The sequence below is a fragment of the Abrus precatorius genome, unplaced genomic scaffold, assembly GCF_003935025.1.
Source record: "Abrus precatorius isolate BTA unplaced genomic scaffold, Abrus_2018 Scaffold9, whole genome shotgun sequence".
Lineage (NCBI taxonomy): Eukaryota > Viridiplantae > Streptophyta > Magnoliopsida > Fabales > Fabaceae > Abrus > Abrus precatorius.
In genome coordinates, this window is record NW_020874439.1 from 35,265,453 (window position 1) to 35,280,374 (window position 14,922).

General features: G+C 35.2%; 3 protein-coding genes across 3 annotated transcripts; all 3 read left to right on the forward strand.

Annotated features, from left to right (window-relative positions):
• The first annotated feature begins 4,073 nt into the window (after positions 1–4,073).
• LOC113850497 (xyloglucan endotransglucosylase/hydrolase 2-like) lies at positions 4,074–5,760 on the forward strand. The gene is made up of 3 exons (XM_027481059.1): positions 4,074–4,377; positions 4,936–5,129; positions 5,261–5,760. The coding sequence occupies exons 1-3, from the start codon at positions 4,099–4,101 to the stop codon at positions 5,625–5,627; spliced, it is 840 nt and encodes a 279-aa protein (XP_027336860.1). The 5' UTR covers positions 4,074–4,098; the 3' UTR covers positions 5,628–5,760.
• A 1,454-nt stretch (positions 5,761–7,214) lies between these two features.
• LOC113850496 (crocetin glucosyltransferase, chloroplastic-like) lies at positions 7,215–9,699 on the forward strand. Its single transcript, XM_027481058.1, has one exon. The coding sequence runs from the start codon at positions 7,252–7,254 to the stop codon at positions 8,815–8,817; it is 1,566 nt and encodes a 521-aa protein (XP_027336859.1). The 5' UTR covers positions 7,215–7,251; the 3' UTR covers positions 8,818–9,699.
• Positions 9,411–14,755, forward strand: LOC113850495 (receptor-like kinase TMK4). The gene is made up of 2 exons (XM_027481057.1): positions 9,411–12,555; positions 13,357–14,755. The coding sequence occupies exons 1-2, from the start codon at positions 10,281–10,283 to the stop codon at positions 13,869–13,871; spliced, it is 2,790 nt and encodes a 929-aa protein (XP_027336858.1). The 5' UTR covers positions 9,411–10,280; the 3' UTR covers positions 13,872–14,755.
• Positions 14,756–14,922: the final 167 nt, after the last annotated feature.

A 14,922-nucleotide genomic window follows, 5' to 3' on the forward strand; every position in this document is an offset into this window, starting at 1 on the left:
ATAGATTACCTTCATAATTTTTATATCCAAATATAATATAAAACGTAATACACTACATTCTGTTTTTACTTCTAAACACAATACTCTGATATAAATATTAGTGTCTCTGTTTTTTATTATTTCAGTATTTGTATCTCTAGTGTTCAGAGACAGTATCCAAACACTACCCAAGCACACAAAAGATCATATTTTACAAGTACATATGATAAAGATTTTCTAAAAAAAGATTAAAGAAAATAAAAACCATTAAATTTAACTTCTTTTAACTTTCCTTTCCTACTAATAAACAACTTTAAATTGACAAATGCCTCTAGAATTTGATTCAAAAGGGAGGTAGCTCTAATAGAATCCCAACGGCAGATTTATCTACTTGATCTTAGAGATAGATACTATTAATGTTATACTTACCTTGAATATTAATATGCTAATTTTTATTAAAAATAAAATTTTATTTTTAATTAATTAAAACTTTAAAAATAGTATTTATGTTAACGTTATTGTGCCAAAAATTTATTTTTATTTTTTAATTATTATTATTAATAGTAGTTAAAGTTTGGGGTGTCCCTATGGGCTTCCTTTTGGCTTGAAATCCAATCATTGAACTAACGCGTTTTATGTGAGAGATTGAGTTCCGACAAAAAGGAAATATACAAATAAATAAAGGAAATAATGGACTGTGACTCCACCTTACATTTCTTAATTCCGTGCATTCATATGCCCATTGTTCATTTAAAAACAAATGAAAAGCAAATTTACAAAAGACACTTTAATAATTTTATTTTTATTTATTTCTCTTTTATTAAAATAAATTAAAAAATTCAAATTTTTTTCTTTTATTTTTTTGTCTTCATCTAAACGGACCCACTTTAACTGTGACCGATGCACCGCCGCGCTTACTTGCTCCGCGGGTTTTGGGCTTTCTTTGGGTTTTGGGTACAGCCTGCTACCCATTCATTACATCACCCTATTTTTTATATTTGAATACTCATCAATATGTACACTTTTCCAACCTGAACGATTCAAAATTATTATTTGAGCTGTGAATCATTGGCTTTTTGTTTGGGAAAATGTTTAGCATACACTTTGATGGATGTTTATGTATAGTTTAAGAGAAATTAAAACAAAAGAGTGAAAATTAATAAACCCGATAAATGATATAATGTGATGAAAACAGAGATTAAAAATATAAAATTGCTGAAGTTAATTATTTTAATGAACTAACTTAAATATATCTATAAAAAAGTGAGGATTTAACATTACTTTTAAAGGTCCTAAGAAATTGAACTTTTATTAAGTACATGTTCAATCAAATTATCTTTTCTAAATATATATCTCTCAATGAAGCTGCTGGAATAACTAAATGCTCCGATGGTAATTGCTTATGTTCATAGATCACTGACGTTACAACAGTGGTTTTGTCAGCTAGCTAGTTTGGAACATGTCATTCATCTTTGAAATCAACACAGTACTTACAAATCGTATTATTATGGAACATCTATGATATTTTTTTCCACAATATTACAATCATGCATCATCATTATTAATCAATATATATCATTTATTTACTTTAATCTCCATCATACATGCATAAGCCTTAATTAAGCGATCTCATCATATATTCAATGAAATCACACTGTTTTTATGATCTTTTCCACACTTTTCAGTTTTCATGAAAGCTATGATTTGGTGAGGGATATAATAGTTTTGATCACTTAATGGATCTATATTTGTGGCACCTAAACCAACAATGTCGTCATTATTATCAACATTGCATTGCATTCAGCAATTTCACTATCTATATATACATATTAAACTCATCTCACTGTTTAATTTGCAGTTTCATTAACACTTTCAAGCCACCTGAAAGACCCATGTATTGGCTTTATGCAATGTAGAGAGACTCATCCTCATTCCTCGACCCCCCAAAGTTTCTTTTTTAAAAAGGCAAGCAAACATTATTGCCGAAAGCATCAATTATATGCAGTAGCATTGTGCTGACATTATTCTTTCTTAGTAAAAAGAAAAAAACAAGAAAGAAAGAAAACATGCATGCTTCCCGTTTGAGGATAAAGAAATTGAAAAAAGAAGAAGTGAAGAGTTAAATTTAATTTCCTAACAACCATATGTGCATTAGAATCTGATCCATTCTGCTCCAACCCTACCACATTAAAAGACATTTAAAATGGCAGCATCATTTTAGAGGTTTTTTTTGTAGAAATGGTTGGAGATTCTGTCAATTGCTAGCTGTTTCCATAAGTCGGCTCCCATTAACATCTCAATAACTATAACGAAATTAGATAATAGGCTTCCTATAGTCACAAAAAAGAGAGAAATTGGTCAGAAAAAGAAATGATAGAAGCAATAAGTAATGCTATATGATATTAAAAAATGTCTACAAATTAAAGTTGATAAATATAGGCTTACATTACTTTATCCTATATTTCGAATGTTTCATAATTAAATCAATAAAACTTTTAAAAGATTCTCAAACATATCTAAACCAATAATAAATATTAAAGTATATTTTGCAACTTAGGTTGGTTATTTAATTTACAAGTGAACTGAAAATATACACAATTTACCAAAAAAAAAATTTGATACTTTTCAAATTCTATTTTATATCAGATATAAACAGGCTCTTGATTAATCACTTATTTAACATTATGTAAACGATTAGAATCTAAAAATTAAATTTAAAGTTAAAACTGAAAATATAGATTTAGATTCAGTGTAGTCCACGCGAAAACTGCATCATGTATTTAAATAAAATTTTATATTTTTATTTAAAAAAATATATGTGAACTTAAATAAAAATATAAAATAATGTAACTGCACTACTATACTGTATCTAAATCCTTGAAAATGCATTGCTTTCATAATATCAGTAATATAATACATTTTTCTTAATTTCCTGAATAATACAAATTCTTTTGTAGCAATAATGCAAATTATGATCATTGCCAAAGTCTTTGACAGTGTAAGGCGACAGATAGTCCTCATTCCAATGCCATGCTTTTGGAGAACAACAACCTTATCCAATGTTTGGTCCAGTTATCTGCAAAAATATCCCTATGTGAGGTGGTTCACGTTCATGCACAATATATTTTTCCCATTAATAAAATCCTCTGAAAATATATTCATATATGTGTATTAATTGCGCTAATAAGATATATATGTTCATACGTTTGATTTTATTTTGTTTTTTCTCGATGTTCTTTATTTCACATTGAAGTTGTTGTCAGAGTTATAAAAGACAAATAATCTCAGTGGATATGATAACAATTAACAACCAGAGACAAAGCAGGCACAAGAAAGAGGTATCATTGTCATCGAAGGGGATAACTATGTCATACCATTGGTGATCTCGTGAAGTCCTGACTAATGTCAGGATGAAAGCAATAACTCCCAATATTTTACTATTGAAATTAAGGATTTTTTTAATTTTAAAAAAGCTTTTTCTTTTTCATTCTTTGTATTTATTTTAATCATGAACTTATTGTTTATATTATTTTTATTTTATTTTGCTAAAATTAAATCTGACACAATTTTCTGCCTCGCCACTTGGCATCATCTTAGTGGATTCACAATGCATGATTGATAGACCCAATGGGCAAGTAAAATACCTTATTGGTTTGATTAATTCTTCTTTTTGGTTCCTTCAATATTACATCCAGTTGGCATCCACCGCCTAATTTTCTCCTTTTCTTCCCTAATTTTTTTTCCTTCAAATCATACTAAAATGGGACCAATGCATATATATGATACACTTGAGACACAATCATGATTCGTACTGCATTAGAGCGCATTCTTTGCATTGAGTACATAACATAACCTAAAATATAAGCATATAGTAATTACTAATAACCAAGTTCAAACAAAAGCTTCCAGCTTTCAAAACTTGCAAAGCTGGCACCAGCTTTTGGTTCCTACAGCTTCCACAGTTATTGATCCTTCACGCGTCCCTCCCCACCACACTCAATCCCTTATTCCCATTATTCTTATTTCCCTAACCCTTATGTCTCTTTATCACACATATATATACACACCTCTTTCTAACACATTCCTTCACATCACAACATTCACATTTCTCTCTCTTTTATGTGTCCAATGGCTTCTACTAGCAATAAATTTTTTGTGCTTATAGTGGTGGTTAGCACCATGGTGGCTGCATGTGGTGCTAGCTTCTACCAAGATTTTGATCTAACATGGGGTGATAACCGTGCTAAGATATTCAATGGAGGTCAACTTCTATCTCTTTCTCTTGACAAAGTTTCTGGCTCTGGCTTCCAATCCAAGAAAGAGTACCTCTTTGGGAGGATTGATATGCAGCTCAAGCTTGTTGCTGGCAACTCTGCTGGCACTGTCACTGCTTACTACGTAAGTTTTATTCCTTTCTTGTCTTCACCACAGTATTCTTCCTTTCATTTTTAAAAGCTATTTTAATATATGACGACTTCATGAAATAAAATGCTTTTGCCAGTCTGAAAATACAACCATGCTTCCACACTTTAGGCATCAATTTTCCAAACGCAACAGTCCATTCACGAGAACTGTTGGCAAACCCCTATCGCAAGTTATGCTGAGCATTTTACTTTGACCAAAACTATTATTTTATATTTCTACTTTTAGTCCACGATGCTTTCAAACAATTTGTGAAGTATCTGATGCCTATCTTGCATAGTCCAACAAATATTTTTTTAATCTTTTTACTCATTTTATCTAATAATTTTTTTCATTTCTCTATTTTTAATTTTTTATAGTCACAGCTTTGGCTAGCCGCATTAATTTAATACGGCAAAACATGTTAATGAAAAAGGACTTGTTTTAATGTTATGTGTGGAGGTTTGGTATTTATCAAAATCAAAGCTTTTAATTCCTTGTGGTGCTGTCAATAACGGTAGTATTTGCATTTGCATGTGATGTGATGTGACGCAGTTGTCATCTCAAGGGCCAACTCATGACGAGATTGATTTCGAGTTCTTAGGGAATGTGAGCGGTGATCCCTACATTCTCCACACAAATGTCTTTACCCAAGGCCAAGGGAACCGAGAACAACAGTTCTACCTATGGTTTGACCCCACCAGAAACTTCCACACTTACTCTATCATTTGGAAGCCCAATCACATTATGTCAGTAAATTCAAAATCTCATTTTAATTTTTTTAATATATTTAAAACTATATGATAAAAATTTATTTAATTCAATGAATGCATGTGTCCCTTGATTATTTGTAACAAAACAAATCCATTTATGTGTGCAGATTCTTGGTTGATAACATTCCCATAAGGGTGTTCAAGAATGCTGAGTCTATTGGCGTTCCTTTCCCAAAGAACCAGCCCATGAGAATCTACTCAAGCTTGTGGAATGCTGATGACTGGGCCACCAGAGGTGGTTTGGTCAAAACTGATTGGTCCAAAGCACCCTTTACAGCTTACTACCGAAACTTCAAAGCCACTCAGTTTTCCGGGTCTTCCAATTCCTTCTCTGATGCTGCATGGCGGAGCAACGAGCTTGATGCTTATGGCAGAAGAAGATTGAGATGGGTTCAGAAGTATTTCATGATCTATAACTACTGCAACGATCTTAAGCGATTCCCACAAGGCCTTCCTGCTGAGTGTAGCCGCTGAAGCTTCTAAGAATTTAAGGAATGGCCTTTTGTAATATTAAATTATATTTGGTATGTCCCTTTCTTGTGATTCTTTAATTCTATGTACTCCTCTGTATTTTTTTCTCTTTACTTTTGTTTATTATATTCACGATTAAAATAAATCAAATTCTTTGTACCACTTTCTTATTACTCACCTTGTGAAGTTGATCGTTTTGAAAACAATTTATCTGATCATATAATAAAAAGATCTAGTGTTAATTGTTGATTTTAATCCCTAGTCTACTCACCCTGCAAACTCAGTACTCTAGCCATTAGACTCACTCTGTTCGGTTTAAATGTGAATAATGAATAATTCCTATTTCCTCCACCGTCATCCGATTTTATGATATCTGAATATATATAACGCATCGAACTCATTCTTTAATTAATTGTGATCTAATCTAATAAAGAAGAACTTTGTTTTCAATTTGTTGTTAGATTTTGAATTTGACCATAAACCTCTCATAATTTTTACTCAACAGTTTTTGTGATTCTTCTAACACAAGGTAGCCACTGATTTCTCATTATGAACTCAAGGTATAATACATATTTGTTTCTGATTATCTATCCACAGAAAAAAAAAATATAAACTAAAGAGTTTAATTATTTTTGTTAAAATTAATTATCAAGTTTAAAATGTATCTTTTGATATATATATATTATTTTGAACTACTCAAATAGAATAAATATTTTATATAAGCAAAGAAATATTAATATTTCTAACAATTGATATTAACTTAAATTTTTATATGAACAAATAATAATTGTGTATTTAAATATGTTAGATAAAAAATAATTATAAAATAATCTATTGTCTTTCAATTATATAAAATAATAATTATTTTATTAAAATTACAAAAAAAGTAAAATCATATTTAAAATAATAAATATTATTGAAGATAAAGTTAAGAATAAAAATTAACTAAAATGTAGACTAATAATTTTTAATCATAAATTCTAAAATTTTACCTTTTTAAAGAATTTTATAAAACAAGTAATAAAAATATAAAATATTTTTTAAAATTATAAACATCTTCTAAAAAATAACCGTATCTCTCTAAATATTTAATATAAGTGCATTCTTTATTATTTAAACTTGGTAGTGAAACAACCTCATCTAAGTTGATTCACATATTTAATAATAACATTGTATTTTATTTTACACAAAATAGTAATTGATTTTTTTAAAAATCATAAAAAATATTATTAGTATATATCTTTCTATAAAATTTAATATAATTCTAAATAAAACCTTATATTGTATGTTTTTAACAAACATCCTAAAAGTATTGATTTGGAAAAATCTTATATATATTCGAATGTTGCTGAGGTGTGTATAAACTTACTCACAATAGTAAGAAGAAGAAAAAAATTGCAAAATATTAATTTTTTTTAGTTACTTAAATAACTATTTATATTAATATAATAAATATTTTTTCAATAATACATTTGACAAATGACAATCCATCATTTTCATATACTGACGAGTGAGGAGGCAGTCATAAGATGCAGCGCACTTAATCCTCACGATAAAACCAAAATGATTGAACCATAAAATTTCACTCACAGATTCGTCACCTCAAACGTCACCAACCCCTTTACTGATGCTCGTGTGGATCTCAGTTGTATATGTATATATAACACTATCCACTCAACCTGCTCCATATATGTCTTCTACAAGAGATAAACCCCTCGTGTACGTTATCTACCGAGTGTCAAATACACGCGCCACCGCTACGATGGTCCACCACCGCTTCCTCCTCGTAACATACCCCATACAAGGCCACATCAACCCCACAATTCAGTTCGCGAAACGACTCGTTGCCATCGGTGTCCACGTCACCTTCGTTATAAGCTTCAACCTTTACCGTCGCATGCTTAACAAACCGACCATCCATGGCCTCTCTTTCGCCCCCTTCTCTGACGGCTACGACGACGGTTACAACTCCAGCGACGACTTCGACGTGATGAATTACATGTTGGAGCTGAAGCGCCGTGGTGCAGAGTTTCTTAGAAACACCATAGCCGCCGCCGCAGAGGAAGGTCACCCTTTCACTTGCGTCACGTACACCCTCCTCCTTGCTTGGGCTGCCAAGGTGGCGCGTGAGTTTCACATTCCGGGGACGTTGCTGTGGATTCAACCAGCAACGGTGTTTGATATCTACTATCACTACTTCCATGAATACGGTGACTACATCAGCGACAAATCCAAGGACCCCACATGTTCTTCCATTGAATTACCGGGATTGCCATTTTCTCTCACCGCACGTGATCTTCCCTCGTTCCTCTTACCCTCCAATACTTATCGTTTTGCTCTTCCTTCCTTTGAAGAACAACTTCAAGAGCTTGACCAAGAAACCAACCCTAGGGTTCTTGTGAATACCTTTGAGGAGTTGGAACCTGAGGCTTTGAAAGCAATTGATAAGTTTACAATGGTACCCATTGGGCCTTTGATTCCCTCTGCCTTCTTGGATGGTAAAGACCCTTCTGATACTTCCTTTGGCGGGGACATCTTCCATGCATCAAATGATGACCTTGAGTGGTTAGACTCAAAGCCTGAGTTTTCTGTGGTTTATGTGTCTTTTGGTACAATTGCTGTGTTGCCTAAGAGACAGATGGAGGAGATTGCACGTGCGTTGCTAGATTCTGGATGTTCCTTTTTGTGGGTCATTAGAGAAAAAACAAAGGAAGGAGAGGAACAAAGAGAAAAGGGTGAGGAGTTGAGTTGTAGAGAGGAATTGGAAAAGAGGGGTAAGATAGTAAAATGGTGTTCTCAGGTGGAGGTTCTGTCACATGCTTCGTTGGGTTGTTTTGTGACACATTGTGGTTGGAATTCAACCATGGAAAGTTTGGCTTCGGGGGTTCCTATGGTGGCGTTTCCTCAGTGGACAGACCAAACTACTAATGCAAAGGTGATACAAGATGTGTGGAAGACAGGGGTGAGGATAGATGATAAGGTGAATGAGGAGGGGATTGTGGAAGCTAGGGAAATTAGGAGGTGTCTGGAAGTGGTTATGGGGAGTGGAGAAAAAGGAGAGGATTTGAGAAGGAATGCAAAGAAATGGAAATATTTGGCAAGGGAAGCTGTGAAGGAAGGAGGCTCTTCAGACAGGAACATGAGATGTTTTGTGGATGATGTTGGAAAATATGTACAGGGTAGTTTCATGTAACTATCTTGTTGGGTAATTGAGAAAAAACCAATTGAACCTAATGAGTAAGTCTTATACTAAATGTTGAATATTCACCTCTGTGATGAAGAGTAATTAAGATTAAATTGTGTCTTAGTAATATTCATTCCCACTTTGGATAGTCAAAAAGAAAATTTGAGCAACCCAGGGATGTTAGTGCATCTTTGTGCCATACAAAATTCGATTCTTTCCAACTCGCAAGAATATTGAAAATTTGCAATTTAAGGTTTTATGATTGCGTCATTGGACACTGGCAACTTTTTCAGTAAATTTGGTTTTGGTTGTGTATGATTGTTAGAACACAAAATTAGCACATGAACTTTATCATCTTGACCACTCTTAAATACGTATAGAATACAGGATAAACTCTACTAAATAACTATTGATTAAATTAACGGTTACGAAATTACTAAAATATTAATAATTATTTAGCTAAACATTATTTCACACTTTAATTTTTAATATATACCCCCCCACACTTTAAACTTTACATGCCTCTAGTATTGATGTAATATTACGAATTTAAATATGATGGTAATGCTTTTGGATCGGATTGCGTTGTGTCAGTGTGCCAATAGAACATCCCAAGTTAAAAAAATTATTAGTCTAGTAAGGGAAATGTTTAGTAATCAACCATCCTAGTTAGTATGCGTCTGATATAGTCATCACCTCAAGTGTGTTTCTGGTAAGACAAATTTGGGTGTTTCATATTATTTTGTTGTCGTGATTCCTTGATAGTTCACATTGGGTGTTTTATTGTGATGGTGTGTGTCCAGACCCAAAAAAACATAACTTAAAATTGCGTAAAACATTTGGAGGCCCAAATTGGGAAAAGAAAATTGTGATAGGTAATGTTTTAGTAATGCTTTGACCAAAAAGAAAAGCCATGCTTTGATCTGGATTATTTTCTTAGCACAGATACCTATTGGGAAAAGTGGGCCAAGTTATGCAAAGTGTTTAAAAGGGGGTGGATGGGAAGCTTCCGTGGAAAGTGAAAAGGAGAATGACAGAGAGTATGAAAAGTAAGTAAAAATTGGAAAAGGATAAAGACGACGGTGTATGGTAAATTATTACAATAATTTAGATGCAAAGCTCAATTTTTATTAATGAAAAAAGAGAGAGAAACGCGAAATCTAGTAAGCAACAGTTGGCATTCGCGGGGACCACAGTCGCCTAAACCACGTTTTCGTATTTTTGGTGGTTACCTATCCGATTCAATTACAGCCCTTTTTTCTTTGTTTTTTGGGTTCCCATTTTTTATTCTCCACTCCATGTGGGCCCTTTCCTTCTTTTATATTCTAATTTAAATTTAATTTAAAATGAAAAAAAGAAGGGCATAACTGCCACCACATGAGGTTGGCGTAGTTATTATCTTGTTTGATTTTGCATTGTCTTTGGTACAAATACTCTGTCACACAGAACCGCAACGCCATATTTTTGGTCCAATGGCTCATCCCAAATTAAAACCGAAAACCCTACTCTCTCTCTCTAACTTATTACTCTGTTTCTCTCTCCTCTCCCCTGCCATTGCCGACGATGGCGCCTTCATGTCCAAGCTCGCCAAAGCGCTCAGCCCAACGCCGTCGGGGTGGTCGGGGACTGCGTTCTGCGATTGGACCGGCGTTAAGTGCGACACCAATCGCGTTACTGCAATCAACATTGCTTCAAAGTCACTCACCGGAACACTCCCTTCGGATCTCAACTCACTGTCCCAGCTCTCCACACTCTCGCTCCAGAACAACGCGCTCGCCGGCGCGTTACCTTCCTTCGCGAACCTTACCATGCTTCAAACCGTGTTTCTCGACGGCAACAACTTCACCTCCGTTCCCGCTGGTTGCTTCCAGGGACTCACCAGCTTGCAGATCCTCAGCATGACCGATAGCATCAAACTCGCTCCCTGGACGATTCCCACCGAGTTGACTCAGTCGTCGAACCTTGCCAAACTTGACCTCGGCAACACTAACCTCGTCGGTTCTCTGCCCGACATGTTCGGTTCGCTCGTAAGTTTGCAGGAACTTCGTCTCTCTTACAACAACCTCACTGGTGGTTTGCCTAAGTCATTTGCAGGATCTGGGATTCAGAATCTGTGGCTCAACAATCAGGAAGATGGGTTCGGGTTTTCGGGTTCCATCGAGGTGCTTTCTTCCATGCAGCATTTGTCTCAGGTGTGGCTTCAGAAGAACCAGTTCACGGGTCCCATTCCTGATTTGTCAAATTGTACTGGTTTGTTTGATCTTCAGCTTAGGGATAACCAGTTAACCGGTGTGGTTCCTCCTTCTTTGACGTCTCTGAGTAGCTTGCAGAACGTTTCTTTGGACAACAACTTGCTTCAGGGTCCTGTTCCTTCCTTTGGGAAAGGTGTGCAGGTCACTCTCAAAGGGATCAATAGCTTCTGTCAGAGCAATGCTGGGCCTTGCGATTCGCGGGTTACTACTTTGCTTGACATTGCTGCGGATTTTGGGTATCCCATTCAGTTGGCGCGTTCATGGGGAGGGAATGATCCTTGTCAAGATTGGAGCTTCGTTGTGTGTGCTGCGGGGAAGATTATTACTGTGAATTTGGCGAAACAGAATTTGACGGGAACTATATCACCTGCATTTGCCAATTTAACTGATTTGAGGAACTTGTATCTTGATCATAATAATTTGGTTGGTTCTATACCAGGGAGCTTGACAAGTTTGCCTCAGCTTGAGGTTTTTGACGTGTCTGATAACAACCTTTCTGGAGAGGTTCCCAAGTTCTCTACCAAGGTGAAGTTCAATGCTTCAGGTAATGGTCTGCTTGGGCATTCTGGAGGTGGTGGCGGCGGCAGTGGAACTACTCCGTCCACGGGTCCTGGTGGTGAACCGAGTGGAAATACAAATGGAAATTCAAGTGGTTCTTCGCTATCCCCTGCTTGGATTGCAGGTATAGCCATTATTGCTGTGTTTTTTGTTGCAGTGGTGCTGTTTGTCTTTTGCAAGTGTTATGCCAAAAACCGGCATGGGAAATTTGGAAGGGTTAATAATCCTGAAAATGGGAAAGGAGAAGTTAAAATTGATATGATGAGCGTTGCCAATTCCAATGGATATGGTGGTATTCCCAGCGAGTTGCAAAGCCAGGGCAGTGAGCGTAGTGACCTGCATGTTTTTGAGGGTGGAAATGCTACAATTTCGATCCAAGTACTTCGGCAAGTGACAAATAATTTCAGTGAAGATAACATTTTGGGTAGGGGAGGATTTGGAGTTGTTTATAAAGGGGAATTGCATGATGGAACTAAAATTGCTGTGAAGAGGATGGAATCTGTTGCAATGGGAAGTAAGGGAATGAATGAGTTCCAAGCAGAGATTGCAGTTCTAAGTAAAGTTAGGCATAGGCATTTGGTGGCTCTTTTAGGATATTGCATTAACGGCAACGAAAGGCTTTTGGTGTACGAGCATATGCCGCAAGGAACATTAACACAACATCTGTTTGATTGGCGTGAAAATGGATGTGCTTCTTTGACTTGGAAACAAAGGGTAGCAATAGCTTTGGATGTAGCACGGGGAGTAGAATATTTGCACAGCTTAGCTCAGCAAAGCTTCATTCACAGGGACTTAAAACCCTCAAACATATTATTGGGTGATGACATGAGAGCGAAGGTTGCAGATTTTGGGTTGGTTAAGAATGCACCAGATGGGAAGTACTCTGTCGAGACACGACTGGCTGGAACATTTGGATATCTGGCACCTGAATATGCAGGTATTGAAAGTCTTTGAATATAAGCTTGTCTTTTTCTTTTTAGTTTTTTTTCATTTCCTTATTCGCTTATAACTATCTAATATCTATAGGTTACTGCTCAATATTATACTCTGTTTCAAAGTGCAGCATGCATTTTTTATTTTCCTGCTTCTAAATTTTTTGTTTTCCTATAGATCTCCTTGGTGGATGGTTTATGGGCACATTATACGTTGTCGCATTTATAGATAGATGGCTGAACGGCTGGCTCCCAATGACCCTTTTTTATGTGATGAATACTCAAGACTACATTAAATCTTGGATTACTGAATCTGTTTGTTATATTCTGATAATTAATATTGTATTAAATGAAAAAGTAGATTCTTTTAATTTCTAACGAACATAAAAAGCATTTAATACTACCTTCTTTATTTTTAGCAATTAAGACGGTTGATTAGGATTATTTAGATTACTTACTCTTGCTGTCTTTTGTCATAGGTTTGGGTAGCATTGTTAGCAGTTCTTTTCCTTAGTTGATTAGGCTCTCTGGTGTCCTGAGTCCTGACATGTCTTTAATTATAACTACGTCAATTGTGAATTCAACATTTCCTATAGCATACCTTTGTGCATTTTTAAATGCATGTCCAAAAATTTATAGTTCATCTTCAATGCATTTGTAGTCTGAAGAATATTTATCATGTTTTGTTTAGAACTAATTAGTTTTAGCTGAGCTAGATTATTGTTGCATCAAACGTGATTGGTTGCATTTACTTTATGCTAGCCTATTCCTTTACTTATAATTAACGTGATCTTGTTTCTTGCCAGCTACTGGAAGAGTGACAACCAAAGTTGATGTGTACGCATTTGGAGTAGTTCTGATGGAACTGATTACCGGTAGGAGGGCATTGGACGACACTGTGCCTGATGAAAGGTCTCACTTGGTTTCATGGTTCCGTAGGGTACTGATTAACAAGGAGAACATCCCAAAGGCAATTGATCAAACTCTAAACCCCGATGAGGAAACCATGGAGAGCATATATAAAGTGGCTGAGCTTGCAGGCCATTGCACTGCTCGTGAACCTTACCAAAGGCCAGATATGGGGCATGCCGTGAATGTCTTAGTTCCTATGGTAGAGCAATGGAAACCTACTAGCCATGAAGAAGAAGAAGCTTATGGCATTGACCTTCACATGAGTCTTCCTCAAGCTCTGCGAAGATGGCAAGCCAATGAAGGCACTTCCACAATGTTTAATGACATGTCCTTCTCACAGACCCAATCAAGCATTCCAGCAAAACCTTCAGGATTTGCAGATTCCTTTGATTCAATGGACTGCCGATAACAAAAATGATAAACGGGACAACATCCAATTGCTTCTCAGTTAGGAGGACTGTATGAAAATGCTATTCAGCTGTTTTGATCTAGCAGCATCACCAAATTGTATCACAAAATTTAATTAATTTATTTTTTAAATGTCGAGTTTTGAAGTTCTCGCAATCTCCTTTTGTACAAGTCATCCTTTCTTGATTCTTTAAAGCTAGCGGATTTGTTTTAGTGGATGGTTGAGTTCTTAGTTGGGAAGTATTATAGAAATGTTAATTGTATGATATTTTTTAACATTTTTTTGTATCAGAATATTTATTTCATTTTAGTTGTTCTTTAGCCAACAGGTGATAGTTTTTGACCAAGCATCTGTAAATTCTAAATTCCTTTCGAATGCCGCGTAAATCAACAGCAATTAACCAACCAGAGGAAAGCTGTAGCATGAACAAATCAAAGTTAATTATGCAGCATTGGTGTAAGGCGGTACCTTTAGCATCTTTTAAATTCTCTTTTTTTACTCTTTTTGTTATTGTCATCTTTTATTTTATTATTATTGTTCCTGATTTTGGGTCCGCTTTATATGGCGTAATGGAACGATTAAAGAAATTTGGACATGTCAGAAACTTGTTTTCCCCACCAAAATTTTGCGTTGATAGTGGCGGCTGACAGTTTCAGTTGAGGAGCCTACACGTTTGCGTAGTTTACGGTATTTTAATGGCGAATCTTTGCCAACCAGATTGGTGACTTTTGTGACAAATCACATGCCATGGGCTCCATTTGCTAACTGCACATGCCATGATTTGACAATCTAGATACTGCTTGCTTGCCTTCATTTGCTATCGGATATTTCCTGTTTGGCTATGTCTTCTCTATTCTCTAATGATTTACGCACAAATGTAGTTTATACATCAAGTCTGGCCATGTCATCTTTATTCTCATTTTTATCTTAACCTTTTAAATAATTTATACTTAGGTAATAACTAATTAAATGATTAATAATAAATAAATAAATAAGCCATAGTTAATTTTAATAATATATCAATATAATATTACAATTTTTTTATCGTTTT

Bases quoted from the DNA above. Each gene is read 5' to 3' on its own strand.
- LOC113850497 (XM_027481059.1), top strand. From the start codon at position 4,099: ATGTGTCCAATGGCTTCTACTAGCAATAAATTTTTTGTGCTTATAGTG. The intron at 4,378-4,935 runs GTAAGTTTTATT...GATGTGACGCAG, and splicing joins GCACTGTCACTGCTTACTAC to TTGTCATCTCAAGGGCCAAC. The intron at 5,130-5,260 runs GTCAGTAAATTC...TTATGTGTGCAG, and splicing joins TGGAAGCCCAATCACATTAT to ATTCTTGGTTGATAACATTC.
- LOC113850496 (XM_027481058.1), top strand. From the start codon at position 7,252: ATGCTCGTGTGGATCTCAGTTGTATATGTATATATAACACTATCCACT.
- LOC113850495 (XM_027481057.1), top strand. From the start codon at position 10,281: ATGGCTCATCCCAAATTAAAACCGAAAACCCTACTCTCTCTCTCTAAC. The intron at 12,556-13,356 runs GTATTGAAAGTC...GTTTCTTGCCAG, and splicing joins TCTGGCACCTGAATATGCAG to CTACTGGAAGAGTGACAACC.